Below are 25,379 nucleotides of genomic sequence, written 5' to 3' on the forward strand. Positions count from 1 at the left end.
TTTCATAGAAGACTACTGTTTCAGCTAGATTTGTACAATTAACTGACCTTGAGAGGTTCATTTTGTGAACTTCTGAATCTGAGCTCATTTGTACAATTATCAGGTTTTAGCCAGATAAGCTCAAACTCACATTGGGAAGTTACTTCAGAGTCTGTTTTTAAAATGTTTTTTCATCTAAATTTGCTGTGTAAGCATTTGTTGGGAAGATACTTTTAAGATTTTGTGCATCTGAGGTTTTTTTTTTTTTTTTTTTTTAAATAAAAACTGCTACATTTCATCTAAAGTGCTCAAATTCACATTAGGTTTCTTTGGAAAATTCTTTGTAAATCTGAAACTTTTTGTTTTGCTTACAAAAGCTACTGTTTCAGGTATTTAAAAAAACACTTTGAAAATTTTCTTTTGGGAAAAACGTGTGCATTTGTTTTTTTTTATTTTAAATTTTTTTTTTTTTTAAGATTTTATCTATATATTTGACAGAGAGAAATCACAAGTAGGCAGAGAGGCAAGCAGAGAGAAAGGAGGAAGCAGGCTCCCCGCCGAGCGGAAAGCCCGATGTGGGGCTTGAACCCAGGACCTGGGATCATGACCTGAGCCGAAGGCAGCGGCTTAACCCACTGAGCCACCCAGGTGCCCCTGTGCATTTGTTTTTTTACAAAAACTGAAGGGTGTGCATCAGGAGAGGTCATCTCGTTTTCTTCCCTACAAAATGCCAGAGCAGAGGTAAAACAACACCCAACATACTGTAGGCCTTGGTCGGTAATGCCCTATTGAGCAATTCTGGGGGGCACCGATCACTTTGTATCTAGGGCAGGGACTGGGGCAAATCTGGTCTGTGGACGGTTTTTGTACAATCAACCAAGCATAGATTTTAATTCTAAAGAGCTGTTCAAAAGCAAAGTTGGGGCTCCTGGGCGGCTCAGTTAGTTAAACGTCTGACTCTTGATTTTGGCTCAGGTCATGATCTCAGGGTCATGCGATCAAGCCGTGTCAGGCTCCAACTGGGCATGGAGCCTGCATAATATTCTCTCTCTCTCTCTCCCCCTCTGCCCCATCCTTCACCTCCACCCGTTGCTTTCTCTCTCTCTCTCTCAAAAAAAAAAAAAAAAAAAAAGAAAAAGAAAAAAAAAGAAGGAAAAAGAAAAAAAGAAAAGGCAGTAAACTTGTATGTGACAGGTCATATGTGGCCCACAAAGCTTAAAATATTATCTAGCCCTGGCTCTAACCATCGGGCGGTTAGCACGCATAGACCCCAGAAGGGTAAAAGGAGCCAGGGCAGTGGGCAATGCAATGAAGGGCCCTGCCTTCCGCTAAGGAATGCAACGGGCCACATTTAGTACAAGTCAGCACAGCAGAGATGCAAAGCCTCTTCAGCCTTTCTGTCGCCTCTCCTCCCTGGTTCTACCTCTCTGTAACCCAACTCACGTGTTCAGAGTTCAGTCCTTAGCCCTCTCCTCTATGCCCCTCTTTCCAGAAGGAAAATTAGCACTGATGGTTAAAAGCCAGGCTCACAGAATCAGGATACCCTGTTGTGCATCTATTTCCCTCACTTCCCAGTTCTGGGATCTCTGACAAATCATTTCACCTGTTTTGGCCCTCGGTTTCCCCATTGATAAAATAGAAATAACAGAAATTTCCTCAAGAGAATTCAATGAAGTGAGGCATGTAAAACGCCAGCACACAAGTGGTCGATAACGTTGGCTCTGACAAATGTTATCCACTGCTCTATTTCCGACAATCATTTATAAAACACTCACTTTGAAATCTCCTGTTCTTTTCCATGATAGAGTAACAAAGGTCTCCCAATGTCCACTCGCCCCTTCTTTCTTTTAGTACGAGGACTCCCTAGGTCTGAATGAACTCACACAGCCATCCAGCCGAAGGTATTTCAGATTTCCCCACAGGATAGGAAGAATATGGGACTTAAGTACTAGCCAAGGGGATCAGCGCAGTTTCCAGGCCTCCCACTTCCTCTTCCCCCATCTGCTTGCACAAGGATGTGGGGCTGGGGCACCGGCTTTCACCATGTAGATGAGAACCATCACCCAGGGGATGGTGGACCAGTAAGGGAGTGGGACCCCTGAGTCCCTAGATGACCTTGTGGAACACAACGGCTTAACCCCAAGCCTGGATCACCCCCCTACCTCTGCACTGTCACATGAGAAGTAAACTGCTTTGTTTGAATCATTGTTCTGGAATCCCCTTGTGTACAGCCACTTAGCCTATATGCAATCCAAACTCTTAATCTCCAGCTGCCTCGCTTATGTCCCAAACTGGTCTCAAACTCAACATTTTAACATCTAGCCACACTCTTGGTCTGCCTTACAGACCCTGCTGTTTGTATGTTCCTGAACACAGAGACTTCCCAAGTACTTCTTGTTAACAGCCTTATCATAGCTCTTCATTCCCAGCCAGGAAGGCCTTTCGCTCTTGACTTCTACACCCCCACATTCAACTGGTCACAGACACCGCAGCTGGTCTCACACATCCCTCTTTGACCCCTCCCTCAGCTCAGATCTAACCACCTTGGCTTCAGATGTTTTTTACTTTCTGGTTGGCTCTCCAGCCTCCAATCCCATAGTCTACAATGCTGCTCCATGACTCTTCTTTAAACTGGATCCATTCCTGTATTTTGTTTCCAGAAGCCCAAGGCATTAAGTCTCTGAGAGGCGAGCCCATCCAGCTGCCGGCACGCCCTCCGCACACACTCCACAGCAAGCGCGCTATCCCGTCACCCTTTCCATGCTTTGCCCTTGCTCTTTCTCCTCTGCCTATGTCCCTGCTTCTCAAGTGCGGTGGAGGACCATTTACAAAAATTCTCCAGTTTCCCAGGAATCACTACTTTTGGAAACACGTTACAAATCAGAAATACGCTAGCAGGGGCACCTGGGTGGCTCAGTGGGTTAAAGCCCCTGCCTTGAGCTCAGGTCATGATCCCAGGGTCCTGGAATTGAGCCCTGCATCAGGCTCTCTTCGAAGCAGCGCGCCTGCTTCCCTTCCTCTTTCTCTGCCTGCCTCTCTGCCTACTTGTGATCTCTGTCAAATAAATAAATAAAATCTTTAAGAAAAAAAAAAAAAGAAAAGAAATACGCTAGCACATTTCCATGTCATATGGACGGCGTGTTTCTCAGCGCTGATTCCTCACTACACTGCCTGTCTTCATCAGGTCCAGGCTAACAGCAGATCACACCGGTCCAAGGACCACACTCTCACAGGCCGACACTGACTTTCCCTTTCCCCCGCCTGGAGAACTGCCAGCCAGGCCCTGGCAAGGGCAACCCACCACCGCCGCCGCCGCCGCCATTACGTGTTCCTGATATTTACCCTCCAGAGTCACGTCCTCGTCTACACAGCCACTGCCCATTCCTCCATGTTCTATGCAGTTAACTTCGACGCACCCACTGCCATCCAAGCCCCTGGCAGAACTTCTCACGTGCTACTACAATTTTCTGTCACAGTCAGAGAGCAGCAGGCTCGCTGAAGTCAGGGATACGCACAAGTCATCTCCGTATCCTGAGCCCCGTGCCTACCATGTGGTAGAAGTTCAGAAACAGAATCAGCAAACGCCTGTGTCCTACCCACCTCTGTGGCGCCATGCAGATGAGCACGCACTGTAATGACTCTAAACAGAACTTTAATAACTCGGGGCCTGGACTACGACCGAGAGGCCGGAGGCACAGAAGTGAGGCCATCAGTAGGCTGTCTGAGACTGCTGCTGGCGGTAGCCGCCCCGGCGCATGTAGCCCTCGTTCTTCCGGTAGCCGTCCTTCTGGTCTGAAGGGAGAGGGAAGGGGAGGAGGCCGTGAATGACCACAAAGAGGCGAGAAGGGGGCCAGGACCTTGGGAGAACAGAGGGACAGAACCACTGACCTCGGAAGTAGCCACCGTAGGTGCCCTGCTTGTGGTCGAACACCCGCTCATTATTCTCCACCAGGCTGCCCAGCTTCTCCGCCAGCTGCAGGGCCAGGTTCTGCTGGGCGGTGGGCTCGGTGCGGTGCATCACCACCGTCTGCGTTGGCTGGTCCAGGGAGGCCTGGTGGAAGCGCGGCGAGGACGGCCATGACACAGATCGCCACTCCCAATTCCCCACGACTCCACCTGCCCATCTTCCGCCCTGGCCCTTACCATCAACTCCTCGTTAATGATCATCTTGCTGATGATGGAGTGCACAGTGGGCAGGTCCAGTTCAAACATGTCAGACAGAGTCTCCATGCTGGGGAGAAAAAAGGCAGAGAGCAGGGAGCAATTAGGAGCCTGGACCACAAGGCTGGGGCCCCTCTGCCATCTCAGGGCCCATCCTACCTGATGGAGTCATAGACGCTGCTGTAGGTGAAGAGGTAGGTCCGCAGTGACTCTTCCTGAATCTTCCTGCGGAGGAGAAGAGGGTAAAGGGGGTAAATCTTCAGGGAAGGAGACCTTTTCTTCCCTACCCACCAAGGCCCTCCTCTCTGCTCACCTAACCAGCATGGTTCGGACTTTGTCAGCCTCGGGGAAAAGGTCCCACACTTTGCCATTCATCTTTTCGTTGATGATAAAGCTGTGGCAGGTCTTCCAGTCGCCCATCTTCATAGCCTTGGAGGCAGCAACCACGTGTTCCCTCATTGACTCAGGAGGACCTGAAAGGTTGGGAATACGGCAGGGCCTGGGGTAAGCATGGGACCATGGCTCCTACCTCAGGCACCACTCAAGGAGGAACATGGGACAGGAGAGCAACCAACCAGACTGGGACTCTCCCAGCTCTCCATTAAATAGCCACGTGATTGTATAAATCACTTAATATCAAAATACACTTATTTAGACTAAATCAGTCTATGACATGCTTCAGGGGATTGGTGAGCCCCTTGAAAACAACAGCAATTATTGTGTCTATCCTCAGAGGTTCATTTCCCTAGACCTAAAAAATTCTTCTTTCCTTCTTGTTTTTAAAGTAGGCTCCACACCCATGGTGCCTAACATGGGGGCTGAAGTCAGGACTCTGATATCGAGACCTGAGCTAAGATCAAGAGTTGGGACACATTTAACCAACGGAGACACCCAGGCGCCCCAACCTAAAAAAATTTTCTAGTATCTCAGCTGGAACTGTATCTACCAAACTTCATTCCTTCTTATACCCCCCTCTTCATGACTTAACCATACCTGTGTATCACTGCTTCAATTTGTTTTTCTTTAAAGACAACCCAGGAAAAGAAAACATGGCAAGCAAGAGTAACTGGAATTCAGAGTAGACAACAAAAGTGCAAAAAACTTTACGACTGGAATGGATGGCAGGCGTAAAGAAACATGAACACGGCAGGCCCTAGCACAGGGAGCAAGCTCAAAGGTGTAACAGATCAGCCCCAGAGAATAACGCATGAATAAGGGTAAGTGTAAGGAAGAGAACACAACCCTTCCGATCAGCTTCTACTCTGTCACTTTTAAAAGAGACAAAGTTAGAGGCTCAAAGACTATTTCCCTACAAAACCAACAGTAGCACAGACCTGAACTAGAAACTGCCTTTTGACCCCTGGCAGTCATAAAGAGGCAGGGACTGCAGTGAGACAGAGAGCCCTAAGTGATGCTGGAGATACAGACTTTCTCAATTTTCCAATTAGCATAAAACAAAGCCTCTGGGCACCTGGGTGGCTCCGTTGGTTAAATGCCTGCCTTTGGCTCAGATCATGGTCCCAGGATCCTGGGATCGAGCGCCGCATCAGGCTCCAGGCTTAGCAGGAAGCCTGCTTTACCCCCTTCCCTCTCTCCTTCCCCCTCTGCTTGTGTACATATGTTCTCTCTCAAATAAATAAATAAAATCTTAAAAAAAAATTAAAGAAAAGGCATTAAGGGACGAGTGAGCAAGTCCGCTGCACTGCAGGGCCCACACTCACCCAGCAGGGGCTGCCGCTCGCCCACCCGCAGCTGGTGATGGAACTGCTTGCTGATCATGCGGCGGCGGGCGTCACTCTCGTGCGCAGCCATGTAAGGGATCTCCAGGAGCATGGCAGACACCAGATAGACACACTCCAGCAGCTCCAGGTTGATATGCAGGTGGAAGGGCACCTGCCGGCGCCGCTCCACCTTCTCCTGCTCCTGGTTGCGCTCCTGCAGGCTGCGCAGCAGCAGCCCCTGGCCCAGCAGCTCCTTGGCCCGGCCGCTCGACTGAATGTCCAGCAGGGCATTGTGCGCATCCTTGGTCAGGCCTTGGCGGAAAGCACAGATGCCCAGCTGCACCATGGTGCGGTTGTACAGGATCTGGGAACGAAGGGCAAGGTGCTCAGAAGGGGCCGCCACCAGGCAAGCCATCTACCCGGTCTGCAAATGTACGCTGAGCACCTCCGGGATCCTGAGCACTAGGCTAGGGGCTGGGATAGAGAACAAAACCGACAAGTCCCCGTCCTTCCATGGAGCTGATGTGCTAGGGATAAGGGGACGGAGGACAAAATAACCACAGTATGCAGAAGGGGACTCATGCCAAGGAGAAAAAGAAAACAGAGGAGGGAGTTAAGAAGGGAGCTGTGTGGTGGTGGCAGGAACTCAATTTTATACAGGGTAACTAGGGAAGGCCTCATTCTGAGGGGAGTAAGTTTAAATAAAAACCTGACAGAAAAAAAGGGACCAAGTCATGCAGGTATCTGGAAGAAGAGTGTTCTAGAAAAAAGGAAAAGTCAATGCAAAAAGGCTCCTGTGGAAAACCGTGCCAGGTGTACTCAAGGGACCAGGAGAGCCATCCAGCTGGAACTGTAAAGATGTGAGCATGAACTGGACAGGCAAGCACACGGCCCCATAAGCCACGGTGATGCTTCTAGGATGGGAACCCATGGGAAGGTTTTGAGAAAATAAGTATCATCTAACTTAACAGGGTTAAGCCTGGCTGCTGCATTAGGAACAGCCTGAAGGAAGAGAGAAGCAGAGACCAGGAAGATGACGGTGGCTCTGACCAGAGGGCAACAGCGGAACTGGTACGTGGTTAGGTCCGGACTCTGAGCACAGGTGGCGGGGGTGGGGAGGTTGGGTGGCGGGGAATGAGACAAGGGACGTCAGAGGAAAACAAGAATTGAGTTTGACTGAGGTTTCTGGCCTAGGCAACTGAAAATATGGACCTGCCACTAATGAAGACAGGGGAAGATTTTAAGTAGTATAAACGGTGGGGGGGGATGGATAAAGTCTTTATTGATGACAATAGAAGTATATAGGTCAGTACCAGTCCTGAACCCAGATACAAAGAGCCTGAAAAGACATTAGCACACAAAATCCAGCTGTATAGAACAGAGATAACAGATCATGATCAAACAGGCCATATCTCTGGAATGAAAAGCAGATACAAAAATCCAAAATCATGGTTACTCACCGTATGAACACAATAAAGGAGAAAAAACTGCATCATTTCAGTTGATGCAGAAAAAGCTCTAAGTAAAATTCAACATCTATTTTAGGACAAAAATTCTCCATTAACTAGGATCAGAAGAGAACTTCATCAATCTGAGAAAGTGCATCTACAAAAGTACCACAGCTAACATTATACTCCAGGGTAAAATGCTGACCGCTTCCCTAAGACTGGGGACGAGGCAAGAGGCTTGCTCTCGCTACTTCTGTGAAGCACTACAACTGGAGATTGGAGTGATGGCAACGTGGCAAGAAAGAAAGAAAAACAGAAGGGCGCTTGGGTGGCTCAGTCGTTAAGCCTCTGCCTTTGGCTCAGGCCATGATCTCAGGGTCCTGGGATCGAGCCCTGCACGGGGCTCCCAGCTCAGCAGGGAGCCTGCTTCTCCCTCTCCTGCCCCTCTCTCCCGCCTGTGCGCACGCGCTCTCTCTCTCAAATAAATAAAAACTTTTAAATTTTTTTTAAAAAAGGAAAGTCATAAAGACTAGTATAGTAATAAAACTGTCTGTATGCAAATGACGTGGTAATTTCAGCAGAGAAGCTAAACTGAACAAGTGAATTTAGCAAAACAGATGCATTCAAGGCCAAAATACAAAAATGAATTGTATTTTTATACATCAGTTATTAACAACTGAAAATGAGATAAAAAACCAATAACATTTACAAAAGCAATGAAAGTCGTAATATTTAGGAATAATTTTTTTTTTCTTTTTTTTTTTAGAGAAAGAGAGAAAGTGGGGGTGGGGGAAGGGGGACAGTGGAAGAGGGAGAGAGAATTTTTTTTTTTTTAATTTTTTATTTTTGGGGCACCTGGGTGGCTCAATGGGTTAAAGCCTCTGCCTTCGGCTCAGGTCATGATCCCGGGGTCCTGGGATCGAGCCCCACGTCGGGCTCTCTGCTCAGCAGAGAGTCTGCTTCCTCCTCTCTCTCTCTCTCTGCCTGCCTCTCTGCCTACTTGTAACCTCTGTCTGTCAAATAAATAAATCTTTATTTTTTTATGTTTTTTTTTTTTAAAGATTTTATTTATTTATTTGACAGACAGAGATCACAAGTAGGCAGAGAGACAGGCAGAGAGAGAGGAAGGGAAGCAGGCTCCCTGCTCAGCAGAGAGCCCGACGTGGGGCTTGATCCCAGGACCCCGGAATCATGACCTGAGCCGAAGGCAGAGGCTTTAACCCGCTGAGCCACCCAGGCGCCCCTAAATAAATCTTTAAAAAAAATTTTATTTTATTTTATTTTTAAAAAGATTTTATTTATTTATTTGACAGAGAAAAGAAGAGAGATCACAAGTAGGCAGAGAAGCAGGTGGGGAGCGGGGCAGGGAAGCAGGCTCCCTGCTGAGCAGAGAGGCCGATGCAGGGCTTAATCCCAGGACCCCGAGATCATGACCCAAGCCGAAGGCAGAGGCTTAACCCACTGAGCCACCGAGGTGGAGAAGAGAGAATCTTAAGCAGGCTTCACACCCAGCGCGAAGCCCAATGCAGGGCTCGATCTCATGACCCTGAGATCATGACTGGAGCCAAAATCAAGAGTCAGGTGCTTAACTGCTAAGGCAACCCTTGAGGAATAATTTCTGAAAAAATGTGTAATACCTCAACAATGAAAACCACAGAATACTGCAGAGAGAAATTCAAAATGAAATAAGGTATAAGACTGGAAGACTGGATTGTTGTTAAGATGTTAATTCTCTCAAAATTGATTTATAGAGTCCACAGAATTCCAGCAGGCATTTTTGTAGAGAATGACAAGAAAATTCTAAAATTGATGTGAGAATTCTTAGAAAAGAACAAGGTGGAAGGACTCATACTACCTGACTTCAAGACTTACAGTCAGAGTAATCGAGCCAGTGTGGGACTGGCACAAAGACACAGAGATGAATGAATGGAACAGAACAGAACAAAAATACATTTACAATTATGAGGCCATATGGTTTTTTTCATGTGGTTTTCCACAAAGTCACCAAAACAATAGATGGGGAAAGAACGTCTTTGACCCTGACTTCATACCATGTATCAAAACCATAGATCTAAACGTGAAAGCCTTTAAGAACTTTCAAGGGGTGCCTGGGTGGCTCAGTGGGTTAAAGCCTCTGCCTTCGGCTCAGGTCATCATCCCAGGGTCCTGGGATCGAGCCCTGCATCTGGCTCTCTGCTCTGCAGGGAGCCTGCTTCTCCCCTCTCTCTCTGCCTGCCTCTCTGCCTACTTGTGATCTCTGTCTGTCAAATAAATAAATCTTTAAAAAAAAAAACAAAAAAACCCGAAAAACCAAAAAAAACCTGTTATATTAGACTATACCACAAGACATGGTGTTAAAAATGAATAGGCAGAACACACACAGGAAAAAAAATATTTGAAAAACATTTGTCTGACAAATGTCAGATCAGAATAAAAAGCAGTCAGTTTCAGGGGTTATCAGGGAACTATGAACCAACACCACAAGGAGACACCATCAAACAACCAACGTGGCTTAAATTAGAAAGATCGACAACGCCAGGTATCAACAAGGAGTATAATACACACACATTCCGGGAGGAGTGTAAAGTGATGTGACCATTTTTGGGTTTCTTATGAAACCAGACACACACCTACACTTTGATCCTACTCTTAACTATTCACCCAAGAGAAAATGTACAGCCGTTTATGACAGCCCCACACTGGAAACAGACCAGAAGCCTATCAAGAGGAACAGAGATCAAGAACTTGAGATAAATCCATGCACTGGACTAAGACAGGACAGATTCGAATGCTGTTTAAAAACCACCATCACATGAGTCCCCCTCAGATTTGCAGGTTAACATGTACTATTATACACACCAAGATTGTTTTATTGTTCCAAACGCATTTACAGGACCTGCCTATTGGCGCGGCTGCAACACTCCCATATGACAACGTCCCCACCACACTGCCACAACACAGCCGTCCCACAGTCCTGTCCCAACATACCGCACTGCACCTAGGCCCGTGCTTTCCTTAAGTTAATAACTTGTTAAGATTTCTCTCACCTTCTAAAGTAAGAGCTCTCTTATGTTCCTCAACTAGACACACAGTAGGGATCATAAACATGAGCCAAACCCTAACCTCCACCCCAGAGGCCTCCAGTGGCGTCAGAACAGGCCCCCACATGCGAACGGGCAGGAGGATCAGAGATGCCAGGCATCTGGGTGTCCGCTCATTTCTCCATCAGCCAGACAGGTAGCTAACCTGGTTGAGCCAGTATGCCCAAAGGACAGGGGCCTGGCCCGGTCTTCCCTTCGCCACCAGGGCCAGAGCAGCCCGTTCCCATCTTACCTGCACCGGCGGGTCGGCGTGCTGGATGTTGTCCTGCAGATGGCTCATGAGCATGAGGTCCCGGGCCTGGTACCAGCGCGAGTGCAGGGCGTGGTGGTAGATGTGGCAGAGGATGGCACACGTGCGGATGCGGTCCGTGCGGTCCTTGGCGTAGATGTACTTGCACAGCCTCTCCATCAGCACAGCCGAGTCCTCACCCTCGTTCTCCGCCTGGTCTTGCTCAGACTGGGGGGGCGGGGCAGGGTGCTGTTGGGAGACTCGGCAGAGACCTCCCTGAACAGCTCAGGCACGGCTCAGGCTTCAGCTCTGTCCAGCCTTGTTCCCGTCCCTGCCTGCGTCCCTCCCCGCTCTGCCTCCGAGAATTCCCATAATCAGATCCGCTGTTACATTGGCACAGATACCTCCCTCTCCTCTGGGACAGGTCCACAAGACTCACCTTTGAGGAGCCCTCAGGGGGGGTGAGCTGCCGCTGGTGAGCCTTGTAATCAAACTTGTAGTAGGTGTGGAGGATGCGTCTCAAGTAGACGCGACAGATCTCCTCGGTGGTGCCCTTCTCCTCCAGGTAGCGCTGCACCCGCTCGATGATGGCGCACACCTGCGCCTCGTCCTTCAGGTGCTCCACGTACTCTGGCAGGGAGAGCCCCCCTCCGCTCAGCGGGCACCTGGCTGCCCCCATCGTCCATCCCCATCAAGCCAGCTACCTCCACGTGACTTCTGTACCCACCAGCGGTCTCCTCACCGTGCCCTGAAAACACCATCCCCTCCCTGGACACCCACTTTCTGTTCCTGTCCGGTGAGTTCTTCTGCTACTTCCTGCCCTGATTAACTCCTCCTCCTCATTCAGATCTTACTTCAAATGGCCCCACCTTAAGATGCTTCCTTCAAGCATTATCCACAGTGGCCATCCCGTCTCTAACACAGGTCCCTATTTAAATTCCTAACGCAGGCTTCACATTATCTGTAATTGCCTCGTTTTATCTACTTGTTTAACTGTCTTTCTCCAGAACCGGAATGTAAGCTCCAGCCTCCAGCTGCCTTGTTCATCACTATGCGCCTGATGGCCTGTGTGGGCATTCATACCCCCACCCCAAATGCCTCTGATCCAAGCCAAACAAGCAGAGTGGACTCAGGCCAGACCCCAACAATTCTCAAAGTATAGTCCACAAACAGCAGCATCACCAGGGAACGTATAAGAAATGCAAAATTTAGGGGGCCCCCACCCCCGACCTACTGAATCAGAAGCTATGGGAATGGGGCCTAGCATCTTCCCAGGCCCTTCATGTGAATGCTGGGGCAAGGGAAGGGCTGGCCCCCCAGACACTGTCAGTGAAACCCTTTGTTTTATTCCCTGCACTTTCCCTCTCACTGATGCCCACGCTTGCCCAAGCTTACCTTGGGAATGAGGATCAGTATTTTGCATTATTTTGGTAAATTCTTCATCCATTCGTTCCACGAGGGTTAGGATACAGCCACGGACACGCAGTGGCTGAACAAGAAGGCAAGGAGGAGCAAATAAATTAGCCCAGAATCAGTGCCAGACTGTGACTCTTCTGTCTCCACTGAGCCTTCATCAGCAGACACCTCCAATTAGCCTCCAATTTCTTTCTTTTTTTTTTTTTTAAAGGTTTTATTTATTCATTTGAGAGAGACAGAACATAAGCAGAGGAGAGGCAGAGGCAGTGGGAGAAGCAGACCCTGCTGAGCTGGGAATCCAATGTGGGGCTCGATATCAGGACCTGGAGATCATGACCTGAGCTAAAGGCAGATGCTTAACCATCTGAGCCACTCAGGTCCTACCCTCCAACCCCCCACCAATTTATGTCTTTACCTGGTCAACACTGTGCAGGTTCTCACTCTCCTCCAGAATGTTCTCTCCAACAAAGATGTTGGGGTTTGCAAACAGGATGTCCATCAGCTCATTGATGCAGTCCAGGCACTTCTGCCACATCTCAGGCTGTCAAGAGAGCAGATGGCAGGCAGGGGTGTGAAGGTGGGAGAAACAGAGACTCTTCACCAGGAATCCATGGGGTCTTCAACTACCAAGACTGCTTCCACAGCCCTTGAGTTTTAAAACACCAGGCAGGAACCCCCACCCCCACCCCAACTAGCTCAGCTCTGGGACACTCCTCTTCATTGCCCTCACCTTCATGTACGTGGCCAGGTTTGGGTTGTAGTCATAGAGAGAGGCGATGATATTGAACTTGATCTTGACTATAACACCCTCTCCCAGGTTGTTTTCAGATGCAATCTGTACCAGCAGCTGCAGCAGTTCAATCTGGGCTGCCCTGGAGGGGAAAAGTAAGGGGTGAGGCATCAGAGACAAATAAAAAAACCTCATCCTGTCACACAGCATGCCCTCTTTAGACAGGCAAGGCAGCGGTCATTCCCACTACCCCACTATCCTCACCACCTGCCTACTTGCTTCTCCTTTATAAATTCCAAACAGAAGCAGCAATAATGCTAACAATCTGCTATTCCCTCCAGTTACCATAATTTTAAAAAGTGAGTATTCCCATTCTGCAGATGGGAAAATAATCCCCAAAGTTTAAGTGACTGGTTTAAGATCAAAGGGAGAGTACAGAGCAGACTGGTATGTTCCAAGTACACCATTCCTTCAATGGCAGCCACACACAGATCTTCCCAAACAGTGCTATTTCCCCATCAACCTCCATCCATGTTTTAGAGAAAAAGAGCATTCACCCTGTAATCCCACAGTCCAGGCCCACGAATCTTACCGATCCGTTCCCTTCTTGCCTCGTGCCTGTAGGATCTCATTCAATTTCTTGATGACAACAGCGTGGGTGATCTCTGTTCCCTTGGCAAACATTTTTGGCTTCTCCTAGGTAACACATGTCCTATCATGTGCAAGCTGATATAAACCCATTCTTGCCCTCACTTTTCTCCCAAACCAACCAGGGGGGCCCCTGTGTGCTCCTCCAAATGGTTTCCCAATTCATTTGAATACTAAAGCCCAGTTTAGTATTAAACTGGGGGGCCCAGTCAGTTAAGTGTCTGGCTCTTAGTTTCGGCTTGGGTCATGGACTCGACCCTGCACCGGGATCCGCACTCAACGAGGAGTCTGCTTGAAGATTCTCTCCTGTGCCCCTTTCCCCACTCAAGCACATGCACATGCCCTCTCAAATAAATCCTTTAAAAAAAAAAAAAAAGGCAAACACAAAAAAACACAAAACACTAAAGCCTGTACCTTAACGAGGGGCACTCCACCACGGACCCTTTCCCACTCCCCGCCTTCATTGTCTTCCTCCTCCTCATCCAGGCGCTTAGATTTCCTATCGTGCTTCTTCTTGGCTTTGTCCTCCCGTTTCTTCTCAGCCGCCTTCTTGTCCTCTTCTGTGGTGGGAGCCCTGCCAGCATGGGAGAAGATGAAAGACCAGTCCTACTCTACCTCTGAGGCTTCTTCTTCTCATGAACTTCTCTTTTTTTCTCCATCAAGCCCTGGGTTCAAGTTATATTCGATGAGAGTGAACTAAAGTTAACTGTAACCATAGCCAAAGCAAGGACTATCAAGCATGTGAACCTGGCTGAGAACTAACCAAGGCCTGTGACCACATCATACTCACTAAGAAAATCTTCCTGGTCTAATAAGGTAGAGGGGCCAGCCCGCTCACTGTGGACAGCCTGCCATGTGGCCCCAAAGCTAACCTCCCAGGTCTCCCGGAGGAAACTATATTCATGAGACACTGTTGTTCTTTAATACCAGTTGCTCTATCTAATCTTCTCACTAGCCAACAACTAACCAATTTGAAATTAGCATAAAAATATTTGTTGTTCCCAGACTGAATGCTCCCCACTTATGAGAATTAAACTAAATTCTGAATTTAAAAAACAACTGTTCAAGACAACAAAATTCCCCCCCCAAAAGCAAAAAAGACCACTGGCTATCCCAAAGCAGTCTCAGGCCACTTCGTGTCTGAAACCATCTCCACGCTTTAATACTATGTAATGAAATATAAGCCCAACAACAGAAACAAATTATCTCAAACTTTCATAAATACTGATGAACAAATCTTTCCAAACTTAACAGATAGTCAAATTATATTTCTCTTCAACTGCCACTTAAATATCTACAAATACCTTTCATTTTAACTGCTTAAAAGATCTATTTTAGTAGTAATTTATAAATTTGCCAGATGGATCACTTTCCTGCTTGCTAAAGGATGCCAGAACTTGACAGCTTGTGGGTTTTCTCCCTATACTATAGCAACGCTCTCTTTTTAATGACAAAAACTCCCTTTATAGGTAAAATCCTTTGCAAACACACAAAGTATGTTCATTAAACTGAAACCTCTTGGTCATATCCCTAAACCTTTAAGATCAAAAACCATAATGCTATTTTATGGGACGCCTGGGTGGCTCAGTTGGTTATTCCGCTCAGGTCATGATCCCACAGTCCTGGAATCGAGTCCCACATCGGGCTCCTTGCTCAGTGGGGAGCCTGCTTCTCTCTCAGCCTCTACCTGCCACTTTGCCTGTTTGTGCTCTCTCTCTGACAAATAAATAAATAAAATCTTTAAAAAAAAAACAAAACCCCGGGGTGGGGTTATGGATATTGGGGAGGGTATGTGCTATGGTGAGTGCTGTGAAGTGGTAAACCTGGCGATTCGCAGACCTGTACCCCTGGGGATAAAAATATATGTTTATAAAACATAAAATTTAAGGAAGTTAAAAAAAAAAAAAAAATACATGGGGGGAAAAAAAAAAAAAACCAAAAAACATAATGCTATTTTAAAATCAATGTTGCTTAAATTTCAAAGAAACTTAATCTCTCCAGGCCTAAAATTTTACTCCTAGCCCTAAGGATATTAGGATTAACACTTCAAAAACACAATGAACTCTCAACCTATGAAATCCCCCCCCCTTATAAAGATTTCATTTTTAAGTAATCTCTACACCCAACATGGGGCTCGAACTCATAACCCCGACATCAAGAGTTGCACACTCCATCCACTGAGACAGCCAGGTGCCCCTCTCACCCTATGAAATTCTAGTTGGGAAGACAAATTTGGCTTGACCTCTCTGATATGAAAGATTATACCTTCGTATATTCACATCTTGTTAGAAATTAGAAAACTAATGTTTATGCTCTCTCAGTTATAAATCCAACTGATGCAAAGCTACTTCACCAACGGGGTATCACCAAATACACTTCTTTCTAAATACAAAGCCAAGAGTCAAAAGGTATTAAGAGACACCAATATAAGTCAGCCCTAAAACTACACTGGAAAGGATCATTCCACACCCTCTTAACAACAACTACTGATCTAGAGTCCCTATGTGCTCCTGCTTAGGATCCTAACAGTTTGGACATCCAGTCCCACCATATTCATTCTGAGGTTCTCTCTCTCTCTCTCTCTCACACACACACACACACACACGCCTTCAGAAGCCAGTAACTCTTAAAAGTGGGCAGCATGTCTGTGAATCCCACAGTCACGCTACTGGGCGTATATGACTTCCTCCAACACGCCTTCAAATCAAGGTTCATAACCGAGACAACAGACTTACATTTTAAAATTATGTGTCTTCTTTCTCTTTCACTCCTTTTGCAGTAATCTTTTTTGCCTTTTTTCTCCACTATCTACATTATCAAGTTAAATATTATCGAAGTTTCAAAAGAATCTTGCTCACTGTATCAACAGTTAAATATTATCTCAGTCTCAAAAAAATCGTGATTGTTCACTGGTGAAGGGCATCGAGAGGACATAACTGCCAGGCAACCCTCGAGCTGACCCTGGGTAACGGGAGACCCCTTACCTTCTCCCCGTCCTTGCAACGTACGGTCTGCCCATTCCCACTCTGGGGGCCGGTTCAAGAACACAGCCCTGTGAGTAACGTGTTAAGACCAGACTTCTGGACTGTGTATGTGACACTACCCCGTTACGAGCTCTGTATAAACTTGTAGGATTCCTGTGGCGGGTGCAGAGATGGGACTAGCCTTGGCACCTTCCAAGACAAGTCTCGCCTGTTAGCTCCCTTGCTTACAGAACCTGCTGCTGCCCACATGGAGATGTCTGCCTCTTTCTTTGGTCTCTCCCTGCCCTCCACATGCAGGGGCCGGCTTCAGATTTCACCCTCAGAACACCGAAGGTGGTGACCCAACACTCACATTCGATTAAGAGAATAACGTGGTCATTTATCAGAAGGGATCCAAGACACTAGATTTCATCAGATTGTACTTAAGACTTCCTACCCCAGGGGCACCTGGGTGGCTCAGTGGGTTAAGCCTCTGCCTTCGGCTCAGGTCATGATCTCAGGGTCCTGGGATCCAGCCCCACATCAGGCTCTCTGCTCAGCAGGGAGCCTGCCTCCCCGCCCTCTGCCTGCCTCTCTGCCTACTTGTGATCTGTCAAATAAATAAATAAAATCTTAAAAAAAAAAAAAAAGACTTCCTACCCCAACTACAGGAAACATTGGAAACATTAATGTCCAATCTGTAATTTACCTCTAATGTCCATACAGCAAGTTAAATCAACATTTTAGCCCCAAACTCACATTAATAACTTCCTTAGCTAAAAATTAGTTAACCCTAAATAAAAACTATAATAAAGCAGCCAAGACAATAATAAAGATGTACAATGAAGAACATCTGACGGTATTTGGATACTTTGGAAAAGTATGTCAATTAAGAAAAAAGCTACTTGAGGGGCTCCTGGGTGGCTCAGTTGATTAAGCAACTGCCTTTGGCTCAGGTCATGATCCTGGAATCCTTGGATCAAGCTTGGCAGGGAGTAAGCTGCTCCCTCTCCCTTTGCCCCTCCCCCAGGCTTGGGTGCTAAAGAAAAAATCCACTTCATTTAAAAGTTCACTGATTCTCTAAGGCATTCCCATAGATAGGCTTATCCTGATTCAAAAACTAAATAGAACATAGACTATAATGTTTCTGATAATATCTGTGATTGGCCTCATATTTTCTGCCAAACCTACTACCTAATGTCCAGGTGCCTTAATGTTGCTAGACAGCCTTACTGTACACCAAAAGAGATAGAAGCTTGATTAAAACTCATTCCTTTATGTGCTTGTTTTAACCAAAAAACGAAAGCTGAGAAAATTTGATGAGGAAAAGGGTAGAGACTGATTTACTATGGAGATGCTGAAAAAGGATCCTGGCAGACATTATGGAAACAGACGGTCATATTCTAGAAAACCCATTAACAACTAACACCAACCCCGGTTGGCTTAGATCGCTAATGAGAAAAAAAACGTGCAATCAAAATTCACTGTTCCCATACCATCTGTGATTTCTCTCTCCTTGTTCTTTTTCCTTTTATATAAATCTTGCTTTCATCTTGGCTGGAAATCAACCTTAAAAACTGGTCTTGTGACTCAAGTAAAAAATAGCGTTTCTGAATTATTTGTTGACATAAACTCAAACGCAATGTCAAAGACCTTTGAGGATCCCAAGGTTAACCCAACTTCTGTCAACTGGAATTTTAACTCAACCTAATTTTAGATTTTGTTCATTAGGTATACAAAATAAAATTTCACAGGCTAAAAATATAAATCAAGGGTAACTCTAAAAGGATAAAATATAACTACCAAACCAGTGGAGGGAAACACACTTAGTAAGAGGAGACAAAAGTATACAATCTAGAAATGGTTTAAAAAGTAGAAAAAAGTGGGGCGCCTGGGTGGCTCAGTGGGTTAAAGCCTCTGCCTTTGGCTCAGGTCATGATCCCGGGGTCCTGGGATCGAGCCTCGCATCAGGCTCTCTGCTCTGCAGAGAGCCTGCTTCCTCCTCTCTCTCTGCCTGCCTCTCTGGCTACTTGTGATCTCTGTCTGTTAAATAAATAAATAAAACCAATCTTTAAAAAAAAAAAAAAGTAGAAAAAAGTAATTTGAGAGGCAGGGCAGGGCGTTGGGGGGGGTAGAGAAGGAAAAAATGAAACAAGATGGGATCGGGAGGGGGACAAACTATGAGACTCTTAATCTCACAAAACAAACTGAGGGTTGGAGAGGGAGAGGGTGGCTAGGTGATGGACATTGGGGAGGCTATGTGCTATGGTTAAGTGCTGTGAAATGTACAAGCCTGCCGATTCACAGACCTGTACCTCTGGGGCAAATAATACATGATATGTTAATTAAAAAAAAAAAAAAAGTAGAAAAAAGCAGTGACAAAGAAAATAGAAGATAGGATTAACCTTAATTACTCTGAGTGAAAAAAGCCAAATCCCTCCCAATCAAGTAACTGTGTGGTTGCATTTACATGAAATTCTAGAAAAAGCAAAGTTATCTAGATAGTGGTTGCCCAGAGAAAGGGAGGGGGTGGACTGCCAGAAAGACCACGGCATGATTATAGAGGTTAATTACTTTCAGCCTCACCACCACCACTAGGTGGGAAGTAAGGGCTGGAGACTGAGCTAATCGCCAAGGAGCAATGACTCACTCACTCATGCCTATGTAATAAAATGCCATACACATCCCTAAACAATGAAGTTTGGAAAGCTTCCCAGTTGGTAAAAACACACTGAGGTGCTGGGAGTGTGGAGTACCCAGAAAGGGAATGGAAGCTCTGGGTTTGTTCTCCCACATCCTGTCCTGTGCATCTCTTCCGTTTGGCTGTTCCTGAGTTGTACCCTTCACAGCCCTTTAAAATAAGTGGGTAATTACAAGTAAAGAACTTTCCCGAGTTCTATGGGTTGTTCTAGCGAACTACTGAAACTGAGGAGGGGATTCTGGAAACTCTGAATTTATAGGTGGTTGGTCAGAAGTACAGGAGCCAAACTTGGGACTTGGCACTGGCTTCTGAGGTGGTGGTGGTCTCGTAGGACTAAGCCCTTAACCTGTGGGGTCTGTGGTTAACTCTGGGTTGCTGCAGAACTGAACTGCCTGTTGGAATACCACGTTGGTGTCCGAAAGTTGGAGAACCGGCAGGTGTGAGGAAAAAAACCCCACACATGTGGCATCAGAGGCGTTATAAACACACATACATCAAATACATACGCTTCCTGGGCTTTACCAGTTAAGTGAAGCACAAAACAAAAAATGCTTTCCAACAAAATGCCTTTGCCTAGTCCTTTCTAGGGCCCGGGAACTCACGACCTTCTGAAGCAACATAACCCCAACTTTTGAAAACAGGACACAACAGCAACAGTTCCCATAAGCAGGGGCACTGTTATCAATGGGCTTGATACTGGACCGCTGTGGGGCACACAGGGATAGGCATCACCTCGACTCCAAAGGAAGACACGGAAGACCATGATGAGGGTTAAGTAACTTAGCAAAGCTGACCAGCTACTGAAGGACTAAGGGCTGGAACCAGAGTCCAAATCAGACTCCTGCTCAGCTCCCAGAGTGTTCCCGGGAAGCTGAGAAGAGCAGCCATGCTGCTGGTCGGTCCTCGGCTGAGCTGCTGTCCGACACACCACTCTCAGCTCTCCTCGGAGCCAGGGGGAGGTAACCCTCATTCTACAGATGAGAAAACAGAAGACGAGAAGGAAAGCAGACTGTCCAACACCGCACGCAGCTATCTAGTGCCAGTAAGACACTTACACCGCATGTGCGGTGAGTCATCTCACGGTTAAAGGACTTTGGGACCTTCGAATCCCATCCTCAGAACACACTAGCTTTGTGACCACAGCCACCCCACATACTTGCCCAAGACCCCTCTGTTGGCCTGGACAACCCAAAAACACTGCAAGGAAGAAGCAATCACCCTCCAGGAGACTGCTTCCCACTGTGGCCCAAGGCACCACTGATTTCTTACTTTTTCAGGAATCGTGAGGCCAGCACGGTCTGCTTCCCTTCTTCCTCCTCTGAGTCAGAATCAGAAGACGTGGAACCCGTGTCCCAGTCCTCGTCATCTTCTGAATCTTCTGAATCCTCGTCATCATCCTTAGAGAAGGAAGAGAGAGGATCAGCAGGAAAAAGATGGGGAGACTGACTGGTCTCCCTGCTGACCCAAGTTCCAGAGATTTTCAGGAGCAAAACAAGAGTAGATATTCATGGACCAGCATATGAAGAGCTGGAGTAGACCACCAACCCCAGAGAGAAGTGAGGACTTGCTCCAGGGACAGAGAGCTCCTCGGGGAGCAGACCGTGGCCCTGAATCCAGTGCTCCAGGTTCCGGGTTGCTCCGTGCTCTAACCCAAGACGAAGCCTGGTCTCAAACCAGACTTCACTAAACCCCACCCCTCCCAAGCCTAGGACTCTGTGAGTCTTCTTCTCCCCAGGAACCTGAGAATGGTCCATGGCAGGCAAATCGCCCTTCGTAGTCCCGCCCTGGCTCTTACCTCCATCTTTTTGAGGAATTTGCGACTCTCTCCAGAAGGAGCTTCTGATTTCTTCTTCAGGAAAGCTGCAGCGCTGACTCCATCCTCATCCTCATCCTCATCCGAAGAGCCTGGGGGCGGGAAGGACAGAGAAGAGAGTCAGAGTGGTGAAGAGCGAGGCGGAGGGCAACCAAGAAAGCATGCCAAGAGAATCACTGTGCACTAGTAACCCTTCTCAGGGAGGGTCCCCACCCCTCACCTTCTGAATCTTCCTCATTCTTCTCGGCGTCTTCGTCTGCAGACTGCTCAGGGTTCTTAATCAAGGGAGATGTGAGAATAACTAAGGATGCCTACCAAACACCGCTCCTTCCACACCGTCCTCCCCCTCCACCCTGGAGACATGTCCTCTGGAGACATGTCCTGATTCCTTCTCCAGGCACGCCTTCCATTTGCAAATGCCCTTCTGTCTTGCTCAGGGTGGGGGGTGGGGGTGGGGGGTGGTTACTGTCCCCATAGTTCAGAAAGTCTGCCTCTAGCATCCCCACCTGCTTGTAGTTTGTAATATGGGACTCAAAATCTCGGTTGTATTTTCGGATCTTCTGGCGCAGGGTGCTCAGGGCCTTGGCATTGTTCTTGTTCATTTTCTTCTTCCCTTCCTTATCTTCCCATAGCTAAAGGACAGTACATGGAAGAAAAGAACAGGGAATGTCAGACTCATCACAACCATGAGTTTTGCTATCTGTATACCATCTGTACTGTCCACCAACTATATTTAACTTATTTTTTAAAAGCTTCTTTGTGGGGCACCTAGGGAGCTCAGTGGGTTAAAGCCTCTGCCTTCGGCTCAGGTCATGACCCCAGGGTCCTGGGATCGAGCCCCGCATCAGGCTCTCTGCTCAGCAGGGAGCCTGCTTCCCTTCCTCTCTCTCCTTACTTGTGATCTCTGTCAAATAAGTAAATAAAAATCTTTAAAAAAAAAAAAAAAAAAGATCCTTTGTGTATCGTGACCAAAAGAAAAAAAAAACAACACAAGTAAGAATATGAAAGTAATTATGGTTAAAATTCTTGGCCAAAAAACGTCCCTCTCTTTGCTTCACCACTCTTTTTCTCAGGCCCCAGGAAGTACTGTATGTACAGCAAGAGGAGAGAGGACCCCCAGAAGTGGGTTAGGAGCAGGCCCCAGGTCCACAATCCCCTCTGAATCCTCCCTCACCCACAGAAATCACACCTCATTAAGATAGTCCTCCAGATCAGCCAGGATGCGGATATAGAACCGGGGGACACCTTCCTTGTCCACAATGCTCTTGGCCTTCCCATATGCTTTTCCCAGGAGTTCAAACTCTTCCAGGCACTTTGTGACATCCCGAATCTTCATGGCATTACGGATGGTCCGGATGAGGTTGGTCAGCTCCTCAAACCTGGGTTGGGAGCCCAAAACCACATTGGACATGGCCACCAACACCAGAAAACCCTCACTGCTACAGAGATTCCCCACCATCTGGCCTCCCCATGGCCTCACCTCTTGTCCTTGGCACTTCGGACAACTCTCTTGGTATCTTCTTCATCCTCACTCAGCAACAATGGCCTATTTGAAAAAACAGAGACCATTAACTGCTCTTCCTTGCTCCAGTCTTTTCAAGTGATCTCTAGTTCCCTTCTCAGATGGGGCAGAAAGACTGGAATTACTCAGGCCATCCTACTTGATGCTCACCCTTGATGCTTCCTCTTCAAAACCTTGTCATACACAACTCAATCATCTAAGCCTACTTCACGTATGCCCGTTTTATCAAACACTGTTGCATATACAAAGATGACCATCTCCACCCTCACAAAAATAAACACAGGTATTTACTTTCTAAGTCAGAAAACTAATTACATGAAAACACGAGTACCTAAGTACTAAAAGAAGTCAAGAAAAAAGGGTACTTCAGCTACAATGGAAAAGGCTTTAAGAAGGTGGTACTTGAATTAGATCATAGAAACCAATGTGTCCCAGAGTGTGTGAGAAGCCAAGGGTAAAGAGAAAGTCCTAAGGCTTTAGAACTTCTATTATTGGCATTTTTCTTTAAAAAGGAGAAACTAGGGGCAGTTGGGTGGCTCAGCGGGTTTAAGCCTCTGCTTTTGGCTCAGGTCATGATCTCAGGGTCCTGGGATTGAGCCCCACATCTGGCTCTGATGAGCAGTGAGCCTGCTTCCCCCTTTCTCTCTGCCTGCCTCTGTCTACTCAGGATCTCTGTCTGTCAAATAAATAAACAAAATCTTTAAAAATAAATAAAGAAAGAAAGAAAGAAAGAGAGACTAGACCACAGACAACATTCAGATAGCAACATATCTCCATTCATTTCATTTTATTCATTTTCCAATTATTTTGTATTTTAGAAAAAGCGATGTTGGTTTTCTGATTGTGGCAATAATATAAAATTCTATTTGGGTGAGCACATGTGTGTATTTATATGTATTATTAAACAGTGGCATGGGATCCAGAAAAGGTGCAAATGGCAAGAAGTTCCTGAAACATTGCACTGTTTCAGAAAGTGAAAAGCATTTCAATTTACAGAGATAGGAGAAGAGTATTTATTTGTTTTTAAGATTCTTATCTATTTATTTGACACAGAGCACATGCACAAGCAGGGGAGGAAAAAGGATTAGCAGAGTCCTCGATGAATAGGGAGCCCCATGTGGAGCTGGATCCCAGCACCCTGGGATCAGGACTGGAGCCAAACGCAGACGCTTAACCAACTGAGCCACCCAGGCGCCCCAGAGGATGGGTATTTAAGTGAGTATCAAAGAGAAGTTAATAATAGATGATGGTGAGCCAGCCGAAGAGTACCAGGTGGCTGGGCTTCAGAGCCACATCCAGCAGATCCCAAATCCCAAGTGAGCACTTTGGATTTTTTTGTGAGCAGGATTTTTTGGTGGTAAGAGTAACTAGGGCTTTCGGAGTCCGATGCCGAGCGGAGGAGGGGTGGTACAGAGCCTGTGGACATGCAGGCCAATTAGGAAGCTGACGCAACAGACCCCGCCAGTGGGAAATCTCTTCCGATTCTATACCCTCGAACCCGGAGGGTGAACTCCCACATTCACAGCACCCTGAAGCGTGAAGGTTGTCCCTTCGACAATCTTATGGTCCCTTCAACTCTCGAAATCCTCAGAACCCGGTCTCGCCGCGTCCTTGCGAACCTCGTCGTCGCCCCCACATCCATTCCCCATCACATACTCGGCCTTCCGGAGCCTGGTGAACCGCGCACTCCCCGAGTGGTCACCACGGCGCAGGCCCCCCCACTCACTGTTTGCCGTAGTTACCCCCGACGGGTTTGGTCACGAGCTCCTCCCCCGACAGAGACGACTCGGACTCACTGTCCGAACCGGTGGTGAAAAACCGCGACATGGCGACGGCGCTGAGGGGCTGCGGCGGGCGCAGCCGGACCTGCGGGAGAGCCGGAATCACGACAAGAAGGGGCCAAGGTCGCCACTTCCCGACCCCCACCTCCCATCGTCCCCACAAGTACCCCGATCTGCGTCCCCTCCTCAAAGGACAAGGCCCAAGAAATACACACCGCCGGAGCTCGCGAGTCACACCGTGTAGCCGGAACGACGGAAACGCGAGAAGAGGGAAGACGGGTCCTTACGTCACTTCCGGGAGACGCTGACGAACTATATCCGCGACTACAATTTCCTGTGGTCTTTGCTCCACGCAGGGGCGGGGACAGGTGTGGCAGGCAGGGCGGAGCCTGGAGAGTCTCAAAGCCGACTGTCGACGTTTATACCCAGCCTCACCGACGACCTGCGGAATCAGAATTTCAGGGCGAGGAGTCTACTTTTTTAAAAAACGCCCACGTAACGCTGATGAGCTGCTAGGTTTTGGAGCTAGGCTTAGAGCAAACTTCAAATCAGACTTCGGATTCAAATCCTGCCTCTACCACTTTGTGTGAATTTGGGCAAATTTCTTAACCTCCCTGTGCTGCTTTCTCGCCGACTATAAAATGAAAATACTAGCACCTACGTTATAGGATGTATGAGAATTAAATGACTTCGTATATGTGAAGCATTTAGGGCGGTGCCGTGTACAAAATAAACACGCAATAAACAGTTAGCTAGTATTCACTCATTGTGCCACAAATACTGATTTACCAAGCATTTATTACGAACCAGCAGGATTCTAGGCACTGAATACATCCGTGAATAAGACAGAAGTGGTCCCTGACTTCACAAGGAACTCATAGTCTATTAGAGTGGCATAAATTATCAGGTAAACAGATGATTTCAGAAAGTAATGGGTTAGCCAGGAAGATTATTTTGAATAAGAAGGGCAGAGCCTCTGAAGAGGTGACATTTGAGTTGACATCCAAATGACAGAAAGAGGAGTGTCATGCAGATGGTCTTCTAGGCAAAGAGCATTCCCAACTTTTCTTCTAAGGAAGGGAAACAGCAAGTGAAAGGCTCTGAGGGAGGAATGAACTCGGCCATGTTCTGGGAATAAGGAGAATGCCAGTGTGTTATCAGTGGAG

The 25,379-nt window shown here is 47.1% G+C and overlaps 1 protein-coding gene across 3 annotated transcripts; it reads right to left on the bottom strand.

Annotated features, from left to right (window-relative positions):
• Positions 1–3,614: 3,614 nt before the first annotated feature.
• LOC125090777 (eukaryotic translation initiation factor 3 subunit C) lies at positions 3,615–24,571 on the bottom strand. 3 transcript variants are annotated; one of them, XM_047713795.1, is made up of 21 exons: positions 24,429–24,571; positions 24,159–24,298; positions 22,391–22,456; positions 22,100–22,289; positions 21,417–21,542; positions 21,131–21,185; positions 20,893–21,002; positions 20,367–20,494; positions 13,848–14,007; positions 13,378–13,481; positions 12,786–12,927; positions 12,471–12,596; positions 12,035–12,128; positions 11,079–11,269; positions 10,643–10,867; positions 5,862–6,225; positions 4,454–4,613; positions 4,300–4,365; positions 4,123–4,210; positions 3,868–4,030; positions 3,615–3,771 (listed from the first exon to the last, which is right to left on the bottom strand). In XM_047713795.1, the coding sequence occupies exons 2-21, from the start codon at positions 24,257–24,259 to the stop codon at positions 3,689–3,691; spliced, it is 2,742 nt and encodes a 913-aa protein (XP_047569751.1). In that variant the 5' UTR covers positions 24,260–24,298; positions 24,429–24,571; the 3' UTR covers positions 3,615–3,688. The 3 variants fall into 3 exon arrangements, with proteins under 3 accessions (XP_047569751.1, XP_047569754.1, XP_047569752.1); XM_047713798.1 differs by having other exon boundaries at positions 24,381–24,506; XM_047713796.1 differs by having other exon boundaries at positions 24,387–24,495.
• Positions 24,572–25,379: the final 808 nt, after the last annotated feature.

Source organism: Lutra lutra, chromosome 18 (assembly GCF_902655055.1).
Source record: "Lutra lutra chromosome 18, mLutLut1.2, whole genome shotgun sequence".
Lineage (NCBI taxonomy): Eukaryota > Metazoa > Chordata > Mammalia > Carnivora > Mustelidae > Lutra > Lutra lutra.